The sequence below is a fragment of the Athene noctua genome, chromosome 5 (assembly GCF_965140245.1).
Source record: "Athene noctua chromosome 5, bAthNoc1.hap1.1, whole genome shotgun sequence".
In the NCBI taxonomy this organism is placed as follows: Eukaryota; Metazoa; Chordata; class Aves; order Strigiformes; family Strigidae; genus Athene; species Athene noctua.
Window position 1 is genome coordinate 33,234,302 of NC_134041.1, and position 21,003 is coordinate 33,255,304.

The window sequence follows — 21,003 nt, forward strand, 5'->3', positions numbered from 1 at the left end:
AAAGCCTTTCCTTGACTCTCTTATCAATTTCTATCTCGATGAGTAGCTTCCCGTTTCCTGTGCAGGCTTCTGGAGGCACTTTCTCCTATAAAAGCTGGTTGGGCTTTACATGAATCCCGGATTTTACACAATTAATCTTCATGCAATTTCGCAACCTGAAAAGTCATAGGGAGATCTTATGCTAATAGCTAAAAAATTGTAACCCGGCCTTGGGCCACGGCTGACAGAGTCTACGACTCTAAGCAGCTCAGAGATCTGGATTTAGATATGAAAATATCCAGAAGTTCATTAAAATGAAAGCTGAGGTGGGACACGGGTCCCCCTCAGACCCGGTTTCAGGCCTGCGCAAGACCAACGGCGTTCAGAAGGGTCCAGCTGGTAAAGCACAATCCGTTTTCCCGCATTTCTCGAGAAACTTAATTTATTTCTTTCCCTCCTCTATGAAAAGCCTTTACAAGAAAGAAACGTGTGGCTTCTGCTGGGTTCTGACGGGGCAGAGGCGGTGACCGGGCCCGGCGCCATGGGGGAGGGGGGAGTGAGGCGGCATTCCCGCCTTCGACAGACAACGCCACGGCTGCCGTGAAGGAGCCCCGACGGCCCCGTTCGCCCCGGCAGCCCTGCCGCAGCCCGTCGCCCTCGCTGTGGGGCTACCGGCAGCTGAGCCGCCCGCGGCGGAGCGGGAGGCGAGAAGCGAGCATTGCCGGTAGGGCGGGCCCCATCGCCGCCATCGCCCCTTTAAGCCGGCGCATTCCGGGGGAGGGGGAGGCTCCCGCGCCCGCTCTCCCGGCGGGACTCCGCTCCCGGCCTGCCCCGCGCCGGCAGCCCCGCCCGGGCCGGGCCCGTCCCGTCCCAGCGTAGCGCAGCCCAGCCCAGCCCGCGTCCAGGCGCGGAGCGGCGGCGGCAGGAGCAGGTAGAGAGCGAGCGAGCCCTCCCCGCCCCGTCCCCTCCCCTCGGCCGGCCGGCGCCGCTCGGCCAGCCCCTCCGCCGCACGGCCCGAGCGCCATGGCGGGCGGCGGCGGGCAGCGCCGGGCGCTGTTTCTGGCGCTGTGTCTGTCGGTGCTGTGGCTGTGGCTGCCGGGGCGGTGCGGCGGCGCCATGGACGAGTGCCGGGAGGAGCGGAGCGGCCGGCCGCAGCGCTGCATGCCCGAGTTCGTCAACGCCGCCTTCAACGCCACGGTGCTGGCCACCCACACGTGCGGGGCGCCGGCCGAGGAGTACTGCGTGCAGACCGGCGTCACCGGCGTCACCCAGTCCTGCCACCTCTGCGACGCCGCCCAGCCCCACCTGAGCCACGGCGCCGCCTTCCTCACCGACTACAACAGCCCGGCCGATGCCACCTGGTGGCAGAGCCGCACCATGCTGGCCGGCGTGCAGCACCCCGCCGCAGTCAACCTCACCCTGCACCTGGGTAAGGGCCGCCCCCCGCCTCCCCTCCCCTCTTCTCGCCTCCCTTCCCCTCCCCTCGGCCTTGCGAACCTGCGCTCGTTGCGCCCCGGGCAGACGCGCGCTGCGACGTCCCGGTTGTGAGCGCTGGGGGGGGCGGTTCACCCCAGGGGTTGGTCCTGAGGGGCGGGAGCGGAAGCTCCTCGCCCCTGGGCTGCCGGCGCGGTCTCCGAAGGATCCTCGCCGTGCTTTAGGAAGCTGATTTTTTTTGGCCTCCTGCGCGGGAGGCAAAGCAAAAATCTTGTGAGGGCTTTGCGCCGCTGATTCGTGAGGCGAGGAAGAGTTGGTGGGGATGTGGGGCACGGCGGGATCGTGCCCCGGAGTCTTCCAGGCGACAAGTTCGGGTGGGAGAGAGATGGGTTTGAAAAGTGTGAAGCTCCGCAGGAACACAAGCATGTGTGTCTGTACGTGTGTATGTGCGAAGGCACACGGGCTCTGTGTCCTCCTCGGCAGGGGCAGCGCCGTCCCTTAAATACGGGGTTTGTCTGCGAGCAGTCAGCCTTGCTGCAGAACCTGTGACATCGAGTTGAAAAAAGGAGAGGACGAAGTTTCTGGTTAATTCTGGTGTTCCCATAGATTCCTTTGGGATCCAGTATTTCAGCCCTCGCTTTTGTTTGTGGACAAGCTTTTCATGTCCTCAGTTCATTCCGTTATTGAAGCTGTCATGACATGGAGGAAGGGTGATTGTTTATAACTGGAAGACAGGCCAGCCGACTGAAGGTTAAAACCGCAGCTTATATCCTCATGACATTAAATAAAGTACAAATTAACAAAAGCCTCAGTGTAGACGTTCGTGGTTTCTATTCAACAGCGTAACCATTAATGGTCTTTGTTCAAGACCTGCTGTTGAACCTTAAGTTTTAGCATCAATAATGCATCTTGTGTGTTGGTGTAATTCAGAGGAAAAGTTACATTAGTGGTCGGGGAGCGGGATCTTGGATTCCATGAGTTGCATGACCTGAGAGCAGGTTGCGTGAAAGCTCCCACCTGTGTTCATGAGATGGAGAGGATGATGCAAAGTCCTGTCCCAGGACTCACCTCCTGACTGTGTCTGTCTGCCCCAGCAGCTGGGAGCATCTCACTGCCCTGAGGTGTTTCTTTGTGTTAGGCGTTTCAGAATAAATATAGCATGTAAGTGTATGTAATCGTTCCGGTAAGGGGAGATGGTTACTAAGGCCTCTCTATCTTCTTTTTTATTTTTTTAATACATTGGGAATTTTTTTATTCGGGACCCATGGAACAAACAGCAAGATAAGATTTGATCTCTGCTTTTTAAATAGAAACCATCATCACTCTTCATTATCAAAGTAAAACTTAGTTTACTGGCACGTCTGTATTGCTGCTGTCCTTGACTCAGCACTTGTATGTACATGGGTGTTCTTTGAAAAGTGTTATTTTTACCAACATGCAGGATCAAACAGCGTGCTGTGTCCTGGGCTTTGAAGAAATGTGCACGTTTCTTTGAAAACAACTGCATCTTTAAAATACTGTAGCATTGCAGCGTAATCATTGTCAGTCACTTGAGTTTCAGGTTTGTTCACAGGCTCTTGCAGCTTTGTGAGTTTACTCTGGCATATTTTTAGGCTAGAGTACAACTTTTAAGCACAAGTTGCCTGGCTGACTTTCAGATATTTGAGGGGTGTGTGTGTGTGGTGTTTTTTTCCAGTTAGGTTTTTGGGTGGGGTATTGGTAGCATAAAGCCTTTTAAGAATCGGGGGTTTGTTACAGGCACAGTAACAAGTGGTGGTGGGGTTTGTTTTAAGAAGACTTACAGCAAAGCATTAAGCTATCCGTGCACATGCTGCGCTAGCAGCATATGCTCCCGTATGGCTTTGTATGCGTTGCCGAGTTCACTGCAGGTTGAACTTGTCATGTACCACAGAGTGCCATTTTAGTCTCAGATGCCCCAAACTCCTTGGCAGCGTTGCTCTGCTCTACTTTTGTGAAGTCTTCAAACCATCTTTGTTTGCGGGAGCTGTTGGGTGCCACGTTTGGATTGTGTGTGCCTGCAGGCTGTTCCCCACGGCACACCATGGTCTGCGAGTCACTTAATTATTGACATCAGTAAGAGAAGAAGCAAAGAGCTTGACAAGTGGTTTTGTACTAGGTAGGACATAAACGCCTTCTGGGACACAAAGGCCTTTTATGCGGGTTAGTTTTGTATGATCTTTGAGGATTAGGCTGTGTGCTCAAACCCATGTCCTTGTTTGATGCTGCAGTCGCCTTTATTTTTAAAAGCACTGGTATCCTGAATGGGTACTGCTGCTTTGCACTGTTCAGGATCGGCAGCATCAGCCTTGGGCTTTCAGCATGCAAATGCCACCCTGTGCTGAGTTGTTGGCAGTTTGGGATGTCTTAATTACCATCCAGCAATGTCTGGTCTGTGTAGATGAGTGTAATGTTTTGGAGGAGCCTGCAAGAGGTCAGTAAGAACTGTGGGTCTGTTGCCAATGCATGAATGTGGGTTTCTCTGAATCTTTTCACGATTCAAAGTTCAAAACAAGTGTAAAAACCTTTAGTTTTGGGACTAGATGCTAGCAAAGAGCCTGATAACAATAAAACACAGTGCAGATCACTATTACTGAATTAAAGGCTTGAATCTTGGGAATGTTGGGAAAGGAGATCTGTGCCCAGAAGTTAGGGTGCTCCCTGGGGAGAAGGGAATTGGGGTAATTACCGATCCCCGCACAAGGAGCATCTGGAGTTATAAAAGCTCTTTTGCTTTGCATTAGAGGGTCTTAAGACCCCCAAGTAAGAGTCCTCTCCCCCAAGAGACTTGGAGGCATGAGTTTGCAGCTGTAAACCAGGAGAAGGAAGGGGGGGGGGGGGGGAGTTTAACCTGTTCACAGGGTGGTGTCTGGATAATTAGGTTAGTGGGCGAGAGGAGGGGGGAGCACTGCTGGGTCCCTTCTTCCCCTTTCCTCAAAAGTATCCCTTTGCTTCCCCCATTTTCCAGTTCCTCGCACTGAATTATTTCTAATTTAGATTTGACCCAACTGGTCTTTTTTTTTGTTTTTTTTTCCCCCAACACTGCCCTTCTCCCATGTTCCCATGTATTCCAGGAATAAGGACTCTGGGGCAGCAGTGCTGGCTTTTAAATGAAAGATGGAAGCTGAGGCATTACAGTATGTGGTTAGTTGTCTGCTTTTTTTGAAGCAAGATCATGATATTATTTTTACAGTCTGTCCCGTTCACTTCTGCTGGGAACATTGGGACAGTTCTGGCATCTCCCCAGTGCTTTGTGTGCATACATTTTAGCACAACTTTGCTATTTAGACCCCTAATGCACCAAAACAAAGCCATGTGTTAAAAGATGCTCCTTTGAACACTGGAAGAAGAGGAAAAGGAATAGCATAGATATGCCTGGAGTATTTCTGGTGCTGGGTGGTGTTGCTGGGCAAAGGCTTGTCTTTTTTCAGAGCAGGTTCTCATTTATTCTGGAGCTCTTTCTGTGTGCTTTCTGTTGTTTCTACAGTTTCTACGCTTTTTAAATGCACTTTAAATGTCCCTCCACATTCCCTTCCCAACCACTCTTGCTAGAGCCACCTCTCATTTTTCCCCACTACTTTCACACTCTGCCCAGATCTGCTCGATTTCAGCTATCGTGATCCTGGTGTTTTGTTCCTCGGACAAAGAGGCAGCGTCCTCAGCACGCTGGTGACTGTTTCGTGGTGGTAAGGCAGCAGCTGTGCTTTTATCAACAGCCTGCAAGCTAGGAGCAGCCCAGTCTGGCTTTCCCAGTGCCGGTGACTCCCCGCTGCATCTTGGCAGGAACGGTGCCCAGGAGATGTGCTTGACTCATGATGCCGGTGGCCTCAGCTGTGAGTTCAGGACTATCTGGTAGGCAGGAAAGACCGATTCCCACCATTTCTCTCATTGCCTGGGAAGAGGAGATGGAGTTTGGTGCTGGAAGGCAGCCCTCTGCTAGCCTGCCTTTCAAGAAGAAAAAGGAAATTGATGGTTGCCTTTGTTAAAAACACTTTGGCTGTGTTGGTGGGCATGGACTGTGGTTAGAGCCGGGTGTTCCTGCTTTTGAGTTCTTCTGAAATCCCCACTGCAGACCAGCCTAGAAACCTGTGTCACCAAGCCGGATGGTATCTTGTATGTATAAAATAAACTTGTAGAAGCTGTCAGTTGTTAGGAGAAATGGATTGCCTGTCTCCTTCACCTCCCCCTTTTGTAACTGCTCAGTCCTTTATTTGGCTTTGAGGCGAGCGATGATGCTTGGTTATATATACTTTGTCTGTGATGCGTAGTTTGGGGTATGACTGCCATTTGAAGTCATTACAAGGAAACTTAGGCAAGATGCCAGTTCTTAGGTTCAGCCTCAGCTTGATTTGCCATTTGTAGCAGATGAGATTATGGGGTTTTTTTGTGAGAAGAGCGACTTTTTTTTTTTCATAGGGAGGGCTGTAAAATGTGCCTTAATTTAAGTACGTAGTTTACGCCACTGGGATGCAATCAGTTGCTTTGTTTTATTTAGCGCAGCAGAGCGATGCCCTTAGTTTGCTGATTATCCTATTAAAACTTTACGAGGCTGTGGTTCGTTGCCTTCCTAGGGAACCACCATGAAACCAACAGCGAGCAAGCAGGACGTGGGCATGTGAAGTTTTGTGTAGCGTAGCTGCAATTTAAAAACTCTGAATAATGGTAATGAACACATCGGGAGAGCGTTTCCGGCACTTAGGCTGGTGTTACGCGCTGTGTCGGAAAGCCCGGGCCAGCCCCACGCCGCAGTGGCTTTGCCGTGGTATTTGCAGAGCCCTGGGGGGACTCTATTTTAGTTGGTCTCGCAAAGGCTTGGTTTACATTTTGCAGGTTTCAACATGAGTAGTTAAGAGATCATGGCTTTTAATGGCCAGCAGTTGTTCAGTGCAGTTATATAAAGTAGTTTTAAAGCTCTTTATCGCTTCCTGCATACCCTTTAAATTCCCAGGTTTTCTCCAACTCCTCTGTCCTGTGTCTGTCCTGGCATGCTGATGCCACTGTGTGATGCCTTTGGGAATACTATACGTGGCAGAGCACTTATTTTGGGGGACAGAGAGAGCATGGATTGTGTGGTATTTTGCTGCAAAAACAGCTCTATTTGTGGTGCTTGCCCAGAGTTGCTAGGAGGATTAATTGCTGGTTTTGACACAGTCAGATAGTTGCTTTTCTAGGTTTAAACCTTAGAAACTGTTTGCTGCTCAGAATTGTTAGCTTGCTGAAAAATTTCTGGTTTATTCAGTAATATTAGGTGGCATTTCTTTTATAGCCTGAGGCTTTGGGAGGCTCTCCTGGCCTCTGAGTCTGCAACTGCAAATCCCAAGCTGCAATTTCCCATGGAAACGAAAAGAGCGATTGCTCTGCAAACAACATGTAGAGAACATATTTTGCAGTGCATATGGATGGGATAGGAAACCCAGTTCTCTACTTCACTGTAATTCTTGAAAACAGGACTGTGAGCGTTGTCCTTAATCATACAGCCTTTGTCAGACTGAGACCTCCCGCTTGTGTCCTCAGGGCCCTAATTCATCATTTACTGCTGCCGGTGAGTTGTGCTGAGTGATTTCGTGCAGGCTCGCTGTCTGGCTCTGTTTTCTACCTGTGGGTTAGCTGGGGTACGAGGTCTGGCGTGTTAAACTGAATTAATCGCATCTAATGTCACTGCCTCTGGTTCATAATAACCTTTGGAAGCTCAGCCTGGGGCTGTCGCTCCTCTTGTAAGCTCTTGCCCAAAAACAGTTTCAGCCTGCTTTTATGCATCTCTTAACCACAAAATCTTGCTTATTGGTGACTACCACAGTGTATTTTGATCAGAAAATGAGTTTCATCGTTTCCTGATAAATTGCAGAAATCTTGCTAGGTCTGCTGTCCTGCCACACAAACAAGAGTATGTTGGGTTTTCCCACCCCCAGGACAGAGTAGACCTGTGTGTGTCAAATCAAGCTCTACAGGCTTTAAGTGAGGGATGAATGCAGATGCTTGTGTTGAGGACCTATGGCATCACTTAGCTGTGTTTAAAACTCTTTGCAATATTAAGACAACCTCTTAATGCTGAGCTGTTTGCAAAGGATGTACTTGGGGTTGCTCTTGCTGTCTGTAGCGTCCCTTGAGTAACGTCATGTTTTTAGCAGTGTGCTGGTAGGATGGTGATGTTGACTGTCACATCAGCATTGATGAGAGGTTCAGGACAGCTGCTTATGAAGCAACTGTGCTGTGAGATTTCAGAGCTGCTACTGGTAGACATGTACAGTTGTCAAACAGGACTGGGAATACTGAGCTGGGAGGCTGCCTTTCATAGCTTGACATACTGCAGGTGCAAGCTGCTGTTAGCCTTTGTGGGGTGTGTTAGGTACTTTTGAGGTAAAACATGATGATTTCTCAGAATTTTTCTGATGTAGAAGCTTGGAAAATTGTGAAAACTCATCAACTGTAAAAAGGATCTGAAATGACAAGGTAGTATTATTTAAATTTAAAAAAAACCCCAAACAAACAAAAAGACTGTCTTTAATCTTTTTCATACCAGTCTAGCCCTACTTGAGAGATCTTTTACCAAAAAAAAACCCCAAACCCCAACCAACCCCCTCATATATTATTCAGTGATCTTTCAGGATTTTGTTTTGAAACTGGGTGGCAAAACACTTCTTGTTTCCATGCTTCTACTTGTTTTAGATATTCCAGTGTGATAGTCATCAAAGAGCTGTTTCCAGTGGTAATCATGCCTGCAGTTCTGACACAACACAGCTGTGTTCGGTAATGGAGAATTTCAAAATTCCCTCTTTTAGAAATAGTATCCAAAAACTATTACTGGATTTTTTTTATTTTTTTTTTTCCCGTTGGTAGCTAAGCTAGTACCGTCTTGTAAATGGGAGGTAGACTTCCAGATAGCTTGAGGGCTTATTTGCACGGTTGGTTTGGGGGTTTGTTGGTTTTTGTGGGGGAAGGGGAAGATTTTAAGGCGTTGTAGAGATGATGCAAAGACCGAAGGTTTGTAGGCTTTTGGGTCAGCTTTCTGTGATTTTTCTCATCTCTGTTACAGACTTTGGTGTGCTTGGAGAACTGCTTATCTGACTTGGCTTTGTAGTAGGTCCTGTGTTTTACAGGAGGACAAGGTAATTACTTAAGTCATCCTCAGGGGCTTGAGGTGCTCCTGTGGAAGATCAGGGTGCAGAATTGTTAAATGGCTTCAGGAGTAGCAGCTGGCCCCCTACCAATGCGGGGGGAGAAGGAAGTGGCAAGGAGGAAGACATTGCTCTCAACCCTTTGTAATGGAAAGATCAGCTATGTCTGAGCAGTCTCTTAAAAAAGTCTCCAAACCTACCAAACATCAAAACCTGCTTGGTAACAGGGGTTGTTCTTCCCCAGCATGTGTGTGTTCAAGTGTGCAGTGGCTGACTGCGTGTGGTAGCCCTTGGCTTGCCAGTGGATTGCCTGAAATGCTCATTCCCTTGGGTGCTCCAGGGCCTGGGGAACACTGTGGAGTTTGGGGTTGGCACCAGCTCAGTTCTAAGCATACTGCTTTCATCTTGCAAGTTATTTTTCAAGGTCTGTTTTATAGCTCAACCTACTCAAGATCAGAAAAGACCTTGTTCCCACCTCAGTGAGCTGCTGCTTGTGTAGCATGTTGCACTTGGACTGTTTTTTTTTGGTTTGGTTTGGTTTCTGTGGGGTGAAAATATCAAGGCTCCTGAACAGATTTTTTTGTTTTTGTTTTTTTTTCTTTGCCTTCCCTGTATATTTCAGGAAAGAGAATCTTTCTAATGTTCTTTGAAGATAGTTTCTCAGAGTGTTTAAGCAAATGGTGCTTAAATTGGACCTCTTCAAGAGGGATAAATGGGCTGTTTCTTGGTACTTGGTTATGCTGTACTTACAAGGTTGTGGAGTATAAGCTACATGCTCTGAAAGGCACAGTTTGTGTTGGGAGTATCTCTTACTGAGATTAGTGGAATGGAAAATCAGTCCTGTCTGGAAGAACTACCATCAGATTCTTCTTGGTATCACAGTGTTAAATGGGACGGACTGACTGACTGACTAAAAAGAAAATGTTCCTGTCCTAGGACTTCTGTGGTCTGCTTCTGATTATGATGATTATTTATAGTCCTTTCATGTGCAGTCCTTTACATGCTCCCATCCGGTGGGATTTTGCAGTGGGATTTTCTTCCTGGCAGCTTGTGAGGCTCGTCCCTGGGGAGCAGCCATGGAGAGGCTACCCTGCCTGCTGCCCTTGCCTCCCAGCTTCTGAAAAAATATGGTTTATTTGTGGGGATCTGGCGTGTCTCCCTCTGCCCTGCCTCCTGGCTGTGGCAGTTCAGGGTGCAGGGCTTGGCGCAGCAACCTGCTTTTCTTTTGTTACAGCAGCTGATGCTTTCCTTCCAGCTACTTTCCTCCACTTTTGCTAGCTGCCCTCATGGGTCTCGTGGGTCCCACCAGCCTGGCTGAAGTAACATAGGACAAACGATTTCTCAACACTGAATCAGCTGCTTGATGAACAAGTTAAGAAACTGATGTTTAAGGCCATGGTTGCTCTAAGCTTGCAGACTTCTTTTTTGCTTTGTGTGCTTTCTGGCCCCTCTCCCTTTCTTCTCCTTTATGAAACTCCTTGTGGCCTGCCTGGCTTCACCTCCCTCCTGTTCTCATTTTCCTGTTACTGAGCTGTTCCTGTGCTGTGCAGTTTGGGGCTGTTCCCCCCTCCCCAAGATAGGGGTGTTCAACTGAGATCTCTCTGCACTTCTGGTCCTAGCAGTAGCCTCTCAGCCTGCCCTCCTGTCCTGGCTGATTTATACATGTCTTCAGATTAAGAGGCTGGCAGTTTTCATTTTGGTCAGACTCTGGTGATGCTCAGGTGAGACGGACAATGCAAATTCAAAATTGTTAAATGTTTAGTATTCCTCTGTAGTTTCCCCTTTGCATGGGTTAGGATTTGGGGTGGGAGGAGGCCCCTCATCAAAGGACAGTTAAAAGTTTTCCTGAGTTGAAGCCATTTTGTCTTTAAAAATGAATGTTTTTTTGCTGCTGTTTCCCAGCAGGGTTACAAAGAAAAAATACAAAGCACAAGAGTAAAGAGGTTTGGCGCTGCGGGGATGTGGCAGCTGCTGCAAGAACTGCTGCTGCTGCCAGGATGAAACGGGAACTCTAAAGTGACATCCCGCCATCACTGTGTGGTGTGTGTTTAATGAAATCTAGTTTTCTCCCTACTTTGCCTCCCTGCCTGCTCTGTCCCCGGCCCCCCCCTCATCTGGGATTGCTGGTGGGAGCTGGGAGGGGTGCTCAAGACTGGGATGGCTCTTTGGTCCCCTCCATATGTGCTCTGCAGGCATGAGTTAGCTGATTAGATTACCAGCATTACACGAGTCACCACTCTTCTACTTTCTAAGCAGAGTGACTTTGCATACATCTGTACGTCTGTGCTGCCCCTTTCTCACACCCTTCTTCCCACTGGCGGTTCCCAGTTGCAGGGGTGTGAGCAGGGCCGGCCATCCCCTGTGCCTCCACCGTTGCGACAGCTAAACCCAAGTTCCTTACAGAACAAAGTACTGATTATTTTTGAAGTAATGATACAGAGATGAGCTTTTCCAAGAGCTTCATAAAACTTTAATGAAACAAAGGCCTTTTTTACTTTTATCGTAACTATGACAAGAGAGTGTATTTAATGCTGCCCATTTCTTTTTGGCAATTTTGCCTGAAAACATTGCTGATAGGTGGTTGTGGTGCCAGAATCCCTGACTTCTGGTTAGGAAGGGAAGCTTCTGGTTTTCATAAAGGACTGATAATTCAAATCATGGTAGATACCTCTAGAAACAATTATGACAGCTCTGAAACCATGGTTCTCTTGCAAGTGACCTTAGTTATTCTTGTCTGTTAGTATTCCAGAAAGGCGGGAATAAACAACACTTTTTTTCCTTTTCCACAATTAAATTTCTTTAAATTGGAGAGTCAAGTCTATTGTGTGAAGAAAAGGTTGCTAGAAGTCACCAGTATAGGTAATGAACGAGCATCTGGCTCGTTCAGCCATGGTTCGACCTCATCTGCAGGGTGAGATTGTATTGCTCGTCTCTCCCTGGTAAGCGGGCAGGGATAGCAGTTACAGAATTTGGTCAACGTCAGGTATATTTTCTCTGCCACAGATTTCCTTGTAGCCTAATTTTTCTGTACTTCATTCCTTGTGAGATGCAGGAGCTGAGTCAGGAGAAGCCAGTAACTGCTTGGAAGATCCTGAGCTTGGGGTACCCCTTGGCTGGCACTCTCCATTCCCTGGCAGACTGCTACCAGTCTTTATGTGGGTGGGGAGCGCACAATTTCATTAAAATTATCCAGGAGGTACTCTTGAAAGACTTTGAATTAATTTTCTGCTGATTTTAGGAGTATCTAGGAATGTGCTTGTCTGTGGCTCTGAAGGGGCACTGTGGAAGGACATCAGAAAATTCTCAGTCAGGTTTGTTGCCTTTCTGTGCATTGATTCTCTGCAATTACAAGCAAAAACATGGCAGTAGCAGCAATCCTAGGGTTTTTTTGATGCCAAATCGGGTTTTGCTCCTAATTCATAGCACCTATCCATGGTGTCTGAAAATTGCCCAGAGGAGCTGTGATGCAGCTGTGGCACAGGACGCTCACAAGTACTGCGGTCATCAGCAGAGGTTGAGAGCTTTGGTTACAGCCCTTCTAAAGCTCTTATTTGTGTCAGGGAAGGAACTGGACTGATTTTCTGGTGCACTTGAAGTAGTCAGCTCCCATCTCTTTGTACTTTCTTATTCACCAAATTAATGGTTAATTAACAAGGATTTGGATGTGCAGTTACAATCACGTTGTCTGGGTTGTTGACACTGATCTTTGCCTGGGTGGTGTCACTAGCTATTACATGGAAGAAGCTAAAAATGTTTGTAGGAAGCTCAGTGCTTCCTGTTTCAAAACCTCCTACAAGATATGTCTCCTCATTAACTTGTCTCCGAAGTAATCGACTTTTTCATGTCATCCATACAGTCTGTTTTGCAACTCTAGGGCTGTGGCATGTTCTTTTGTGAAATGTGTGGTAGAAAATTAACATGCTGCTCTGGCAGATGGGAGGGACCCTGTCTCCCACCCTTTCTGTCCCCCAAATACTGCTTTTTTTTTTTTTTTTTTTAATTGCTGCCACCCTTGAAAAGTCGGCATTAACTTGAAAACAGTGGGAGCAAATGAAATGTGTTTTGAAAGGGTGATCCCATTGTGGGAGTGGTATTGAGTGCTTATACAGGGTATAGAGAGAGGTTGTGGGAGAGAGGTTGTTCAGCAAAAGGAATAGAGTTTGGAGTCGTTTATCTGCGTCATTAGCACTGTGTACCAGAAAGTTTAAACTGTGCCTGCCTAAATTGCATGAGTCTTTGAAATTCACAGCAGCGCTGGCAGCCCCGCTGGCTTTTGTCCTTCCTGCAAACGCACAGCTGCTTGGTCTGGGCATCCCTGCGTGCTCAGCATCCCCGCTGCCTCCTCTGCTCCTGCCTCGGCTTTGGGAGAACCACAAGAGACAGGCTGGAAAAAACCTCAAGAAATTGAGTTGGTGTTGCCATTGGACCCGTGGAGGATGTGAAAATGTGGTGTGTTCGGTTCACGTCTTTGCTCTCTGTGCGTAATTAGCATAACAGAGGAAAACTTTCTTTATCACCCCCCCTCTAAGGAGTGACGCGTGTTCAAGCTTGCTTAAGAAATTTGCTGGTAATAGTTCAAAACGCAAACGGAGCGTGTGCTCCTGTAGCTGTATGTGGTCTGCAGTAACGTTTGCTTTGTTCAGGTAGCTGTGCTGGTCGCTTGAGGGAAGCTTATCTTAAAACATGAGTTGAAATCTTCTCAGCTTTTGCTTTTCTCCTGCTGTTGTTTTAAAGCCAGCTATCAGCACAGGTAACTCAGCAGAAAAGATAGTGGATTACAGAAGGTTTTGGTTGGAAAGTAAGCGTGGAGGCTGTGAAAGGTGGTTTATATGTAGCAGTTACTCATTGAATTACATGATGCTTGGCTACCCTGGGGAAAAAAAAATGGCAATTGCTTTGGTTGGTACTACAAGGTGTCTTGCCAGGTCTAAAATAAGGACAGCTTCATTGTGGTTTTAAAAAAAACAAATAAAATAAATCCGTGGTGGCCTTCTGACTGTCCTGCTTCTGGAGGTAGATGCAAAGACCACTTCTTTATTCTTGCATCTGCCTGCTGAGATATGAGATAAGATGGGGAAGACAAGAGCCTCTGGGACAAGTGGTGATGGTTTTGTGTATTGTGGAGTGGAATGTCATACTCTTTCTATCATAGTTAATGATGAATTAATTAACTTCTAGTAGAAGAGACTTGCTTTGAAGCATAAACAAGCATTTGTACTTAAAAGAGTGTGTAACTCCTAGGTATGTGTGTTTAGGTTTGGGTTTTTTCTCATCCTTGAGAAAGGCATGTTTAAAGATACTTGCAGGGGAGGATTCTTATCCTGTTGGAAAAGATTACGGATTGTCTGATTCAGCAATTAAAAATGGATTAATAAGGTATACCTAGAGCATCTTCCATCTAATGTGCCAAAAGGACACCTGCTACTTTGTTTCTTTGAAGAATGTTACCAAGGTAAAATATAAACCAACCCAATTATCATTAAACTTCTTCCTTTCAATACTTAAAGGAGCCTTATAAGAAATACAGGGACAGACTTTTTAGTAGAGCCTGTTGCAGTAGGACAAGGGGTAATGGTTTTAAACTAAAGGAGGGTGGATTGAGATTCCATATAAGAAAAAAATTTTTGTGATGAGGATGGTGAAACACTGGCACAGGTTGCCCAGAGAGGTGGTAGGTGCCCCACCCCCAGAAACATTCGGGGTCAGGCAGCCTGATCTAGTTGAAGATGCCTCTGCTCATTGCAAGGGGGTTGGACTAGATGACATTTAAAGATCCCTTCCAACCCAAACTGTTCTATGATTCTCCAAATGAAGTATAAACCATAAGGATAAGCTGTAGGAAGCTTGGGCTTTCTGTTCTGACCTTGATGAAGGGGCATTAGTCATGAGGTGCTCAAATACTCAAATACCGTGTATTTCTAGGCAAATTTTCTCGCCTATCTGCTGCTTCCCCTCTTTCCTCTACCACCAGCCCCAAGGCTTTCATGCTGACAGTTCCGTGTTTTGTGTTCAGTTGCTGTGACAACAGATTACAAGGCAGAAGCGTTTTGTGTGTGAGGGAGGAATGAAGGTACGACTTCGTGGTCTCTCAAGGTACATTGTATTCTCTCAGTCTTGCCCACTTACCTGCAGCTGCGGGCAAGGAATCATGTAGCCCTTGGCTGGTTGTATCAGCTTGCTTGCTTAAGGCCCAGGGGCTAATTTGATGGAAAGATAACCTTTTAGTGGCCTTGGAGATACTGGGGTGTGCCTGGGACCACGTTAAGTGCGGGCTGGGGGAAGGAGGCACGGGATGGGGGACAGACTTAGACCCATTGCAGCCAGTTTTGAGAACAGCCTTAAACTTTTTTTTAGAGGGACCTTTGTGAAAAGATGACCTCAGAGTGAGGACTTTGGATTATGGGAAGCTGCGGTGAGCTTTGAAAGCTCAGACTTTTATAAACGGAAGAAAATGTGCAATCTGAAATTTCCACTTCTGTGCCTTGTACACAGATGCAGCTCATTAGTTGAAGTAAGAAACATGAGAAAAAGATTGTGAGAGAGATTAGAGAGCATTTCTGGTGGAGGGTTTTCATAGAGAAGAAAGTTTAACTTAAAACTACAAGAATTCAGTTTTTTGCTTCATGCAAAATGTCTTTATTTGGAGATTCAGTTGTCCTAGCTTGTTTTAGCAGACTTTTGTCTTTGTTTTTTAAAATTAATAACCCGTCAAAATAAGTGGGCAAGCTTATATTTATGCAGCTGCTTGACTATCCTGGAAGCAGATTCAAGGGCAGCAGATTGACCTATAGTGGAAAAATCACTTGATAAACAGTCCGCTTGTTTGTCTGTCTTAAAGCTTTTAATCACAAAGAATTATTAAAATCAATGTGAACTAAATCTGATTTTCATAAATGGTGCTGAAGATTGAGATGGTGCATCCCAATGCAGTTAAATTTATAGGCTTACTCATTTTAGAATTAATAACACCATGACTTGCTTTTTTCTTTATAGACTTGGAGTTCCTGTACTGATGGAGGAGATAGAGCCCATAAAGGACTGCTGCTGATATTCATTGCATATCTAAGAGTTAAACATTCTCCAAAGGAGGGAAGGAAGCTGAAGTGTCTTAGAGATTTGTGTTAATTACTAGAAATAGTTCCTGCAGAATTATTGGCCTGGCTGATGTTGCGTCAGCATTTCTTTTGTTAAAAAGCTTTCTAAAAGATGAAAAGTTGGCATATGTGTTTCCTAGGAGGAGGTTTTCCTGCAGGTCATCTGCCACCTGTACAGAGCTGTAGAGTTGCTCTGCCAGCAGAGTCAACCAGTGAGTGGTCATAAATATCTGTAGAATATAGATATAAAAATGGTTATGCCTTGTATTTGTGGGAACAAAAAAACTCGGCTCTTTGGTTCTGCGAATGAACTGTATTCATTAGTTCTAAGGAATGATGGGGGGTTTTATGCAACTTTCGCCTACTTGCTTAATCTGCGAGTGCCTGGAGAAATGGAAAACGAGTTTAGCATACCTGAGGGCTTTTCTTACAGAGGTTTCCCTTTAGTGTATGTCCTGCTCACACAGAGATAAAGATGAGCAAGAAAACCCCTAGAGCGATAAATTTTTGCATGGGTATGCAGCAGTTCCTGCCCAAGCGACTCTTGCTGGAAGGAACCAGCCTATCTGCCGGCCCGGAGTTGTGTCTGATGTGTTGGGAAGAGGTACGGTTATCACTGGTGGGGTGTTCAGGTTGTGGGGGTGCTTGGGCAGAGCATGCACCAAGGTCTTTATCCCTGCAAGGCATGTATGTGTAGTGATGCCTGAAAGCAGAGCATGGGGACAGATGCTCTTCCAGCATCCCACAAAGCTCCTTTGCGTGTGTAGGCATGGTTTTGTAGTGCAGCTTCAACCTTCCCCCTCCCTCCACTCCCATTTGAGGGAAAGGTGATGAATAATTAGCTCTCTCCTCCCCAGATAGTGCTTGAAAGCTGGCCAAAATGGGTTTGGTTTCAAAAGTAGCGTGAAATCACTGGGGTACATTAAGCTGCAGAGTCCTGCTGGGGGTTTTGGAGTGCTCAGCACTTCCTTCCTTCCTTTTTGCTGGGAGAGAGACTGAAAAACCTCCAGGTCATTTTATTTTTGATGCTAAATGCATAGTTTCCTTCCAGTACAGCAAGTCTGCGACTGTTTTGGAGCAGGGTGACTTCAGCCGGAGCACAAGCCAAATCCTGCCAGCAAGGCAGGCAAAGGCTTGTTTGGCTAAAGATAGCATGCACATGTGTACAGAGTCCAGGGGTTTTTAAGGCTCTCAGTGGGTACTCAGTTTACAGTGTGGTCCTTGGCATCCTAAATAAAATCAGAGGGGTCAGATACATCCAATAACGAGCTGTTTCATGTCAACTTTATAGCACCTCTTCTCCATGGCAGTCATAGCAGGTGACACTCCATCACAGAAGCATATTGTGTGTCAACCTTTACATCAGATTCAACTCCGTCATGTGTTGTCGTGCTCCCAGGTGATCAGACATCAGTTTTTGGCATGTTTCCTGTCTCTGAGGCTGGTATATGTTGGTAATTCAGTAATCTCTGCAACACATTTGGGCTGCCTAAGGTTACAGCTTGTGCTCGTGTTAATCAGGCTGGCTCGGAAAAAAAGTGTTGTTCAACTACCTATTTTAGTTATGCTGCTTTTAAGTTTATTAAATATTTGTCCTTTGCATGTCTGGAAAATGTTAAAAATAGAAGTGCTTGAGGTAGGGCTATTGTGTTGGAGGGGTTCACTGGAAGCTGAAGCATGCCTTTTATTTTAAGAAGCACCAGGTTTGGAAGGTGTTTTTCTGATGTCCTCTTGACCCCACACTGAGGAGCTGCTTTTCTGAGCTAAGAAGAGACTGTCTTTTGGATAAATTAGTTTTTTAGTGTGCTACCATTCACTAAATAGTGTGATTATTGCAAATAATAGACTGAGTTTGGAATTCCTGAAAAATTTGTAATTTAGAGGCACCAACTGCAAGGCTAGTTGGTGAAAGAACCTGAAAAAAATGTTTGCTTTTGCTACAACTCTGTCCTCTACTAAAAATCTCTTTTTCTTTGTCTCATCACAGTGTATGCAAGACTGTATATAGAAGGGAATAAAATACAAGTGATGATACAAAGGAAATAATGACACTGTACTGATATGTACCATGCAGCAAATAAGTAAGCTTCTGCAGTTTCCCTCTCCCAAATGGCAGTAACCACTGTGAAAAACAAGATTTTTTTTTTTTTTTTTTTTTTTTTTTTAGGACCCCTAACTTTGTCAAGCTTGTCCCAAACCAAAGACAGGCTTTCTGAAGAGAAGGCAAAGGCACGCAGGACCTTTACTTGGTGGGATTCTGTAACTATGGAGCTGTGTCCCCAAATATAAACCTAAACTGCGAGCATCTCTGGCCATCGTGGTTTCAGAGATGAGCTTCCAAATGTAAATAATGCATGAAAAGATGGAGAGCAATTTCCTGAGTCTCTTGTCTCAAGTTGGCTTCTTTATAGCAGCAGTCAGCTATTGGTATCTGTGTTTTGTCATCATGGAAATCTAATGGTGACCACACAGATTTTATTGTGCCGTTGTTGGTTGTGTTAGCAGATACACAGGCTTATCTCAAGCCAGTGCAACGCTTGCCAGGTATCCAACTGCCTCTTGTGCAGCTGTGGAAGTCATCTCTAACTTGTGCGGAACTGCGGTTCTGTGGGAAACTGGGACGTAGGACAAAATGTAAGGGAAAGATAAAAAGCTCTGGGTTTTTTGGGGGGAGTGTGGTGGTTTTCGGTTGTGGTTTTGGTTTTGTTTTTTTAGTTTTCCTAAAATGGTAGGAATAGGGGAGGGTTTTGCCGAAGTTCAGGTTTGCACAATGTAGTGATTATTCCCTTCTTTCTTCCTATGCATTGCACAGATTTCTCCCTCCCCCTTGCATGATTAGAATTCTCTCAGATTTAGTAGGATCATCTAAATCATCTAATTTTCAAGTCCCGACTCAGCAGGGGAATGTATGTTTTGATAAGGAGCAGTTAATGGTGCTTCCTCACCCAGACTTGGAACGATCTCCAAATCAGATCATACGTCATCGAGAGGATGCTCATCTCTGTAGAGCTTTGCAACTTGTGCAACAGACTGTTATAGTAATATAAAGAGATCCTAAAAAGGGTTTATAAAAAAAAAAACAAAAAAAAAACAAAAAAAACCCCAAACAACTAGGTTACTTCATGTCACTTAGTGGTGGTGCCTTTATTTCAAATGTGCAGAAGTTCATTGTTTTCTTAGGCATGGTAGGTATGTGGCAGTGCTGGGGCTGAAGCATGGTGGGGAAGCCCCTCCCTGGCTTCACATGGTGCACAGCTAAAATGTGTTCAGAGCGAGTACATACATCCTTTCCATCCTCAGAAATTAATTGTAAATATTGGCAAATTATTTTAATATTTCTGGAGGATTTTATTGGAAGAAGAGTAGTAGTTTTCAAATTACAAAATTATTCAAATAATTTTCAATTATTTTTAATAATTTGAATTTTCATTTCAAAAAAATAATAGAGACTATAGATTTTTTTTTTTGTGAGAAAATGCTGTTACACTCTGAGGTTTTTTTGGAGTTCAAATGAGTAGCATGCTTCTGTAAGCCTTTTTAAAAAAAGTTTCTGTTTATCCTTATGGCTGTAACTTGTGACCTATGACAGTGAATATTTCATAATATTTCTGTGCTAAATTTGGGAATATAGCTGGCAGCTTGCTTTTTCCCTGGGAACTTTCTTGTCAGGTTGGTACAGAAAGCTTTAGCTCCATAGCTGTTGCGGGAAAAAGGTTCTTAGTTTCATTCTTTTTTCTTTCTTTTTCTTTTTTACTTTCACTGCTCTTGTATGCTTCACTGCCTCTTCCACTGTCATGGATGAAATCAAGACTCAAAGTGGCTGAGCTGTTGCTGCTACTTGGTTTTCAGTGTCATGCTTGTCTTGCCTCTCGTGTGTGAGGCTTCCTTTCCTCTTTGTGGTTTCTCATTGTTTTCTGCCAAACCCCTGTATTTCAGAGCTGCTTCCTTCTTGTGGCTTTGTACCAACTTGGGAATCTCCACACAGTTGTTCTTTGCTTTTGGTGTGCAGTAGAGGCACAACTGTGCAGGATGTGAAATTGTAGGAAGTGATGAAAATCTATGAAAGAAATCCAGGGTTTTTCTGTGTTTCTTTCCAGCATTTTGCATATAATTATTTTGCGGTTAAAGAAATCACACCTTAAAAAAAAAAAATCCCTCTGGTATTATAGCTAGTCAAACTGTTTATTTAAGGAAAAAAAAAAGGGCGGACCAAGAGATTAGTGGTCTTTACCTGGCTGCTAGTGTCTGGACCTTAACAACTGTGTTGTCAAATGATGTGACCTCTCATACAAAAGCAGTAAGAAAAGCCAAGCTGTTCTTCATTACTTCCTCTTTTGTTTACCAGTGTTACTCCCAAAATCAAATGCTGCTGACTAGAGGGAATGCTCAGCACAGCAAACTGCGGGACCCCCCAGGCCTGTAGGTTACCTGGTGGTCAGCCAGGTTAGTGCTTCCCGTGGATGTGTGTCAGAGGCAGCACGTGGTGCAGACACGAGCAACCTGGGATGCTCCAGCACAAGATTTTTTCAAGGGTACTTATGTGAATTTGTCATGTACATGAAAAGGGTTGAAATGGTACCGGACTAGCCTGAAACCTCAAGGCAGGTCCACACTACAAGTGGATGGTGGGTGGAAAACCCAGTCTGTGGCTTGGTGCCCCAGTGGTACAGTGTTGGAAGCTAAAGTGCGCTGCAAGAGGTCTCTTACACACTTTGCTTGTTCCTGGGCTTTCCCAAGGTGTCATCTTCTGGCTGCTGCCAGCACCATGATACACACCTGAAAAAAAACCATCCAAACCCCCCAAACTAGGTTCACTTTAGTCATAATGACATAAGAAGTGCTGGCTTGTGTTAGCAGGAATAAAATTACCAAATCAGTCTCTGGAATGGTCCCGTCTTGCTGGTGTCTGTCTATCTTACATTGGCTGGTGGGTTATGGCACTCAGACTTGTGGGGTAAGTGCACCAAGGGTCTGCTTTCCAGCCCAGCTGTTCTGTGATACTCCATTGCACTGTTGGATGCTAATATACTTTTCAGGAGGATTTCTTAAGCACATAAACTTCTCTCCAAAAGCACTGGGAAACAATTAATGGTAAAACCCAGAAAAGAACCTGTCTAATCCTGTTGTTTCTGGGGTCTACAGCTTTCCTGTTTATTCATCTTAACTTTCAAATATTTGTCCTGCTCTTTACAAGTAAAGTGCTCTTGCACTGATCTACAGGGGTCTTGCCTGTCCACCTCCATGCAATTTTTGATTTGTCTCCTGGTTTTGAAAATATTCACATCCATTCAGAAGTGTCCTGCCTGTGAACATGCAACAATAAAGCACTGGAAATTTTTTTCCCCCCTCTTCTTGCTGGACCA

The 21,003-nt window shown here is 45.6% G+C and overlaps 1 protein-coding gene across 1 annotated transcript in view; it reads left to right on the top strand.

The window, feature by feature from the left end:
* The first annotated feature begins 697 nt into the window (after nucleotides 1–697).
* LAMC1 (laminin subunit gamma 1) overlaps nucleotides 698–21,003 on the top strand; it is a 68,868-nt gene continuing 48,562 nt past the window's right edge. Inside the window, exon 1 of the mRNA XM_074907025.1 lies at nucleotides 698–1,408. Coding sequence (XP_074763126.1) covers nucleotides 1,003–1,408 — 406 coding nt within the window. The 5' untranslated portion in view covers nucleotides 698–1,002. The remainder of the gene's footprint in view (nucleotides 1,409–21,003) is intronic.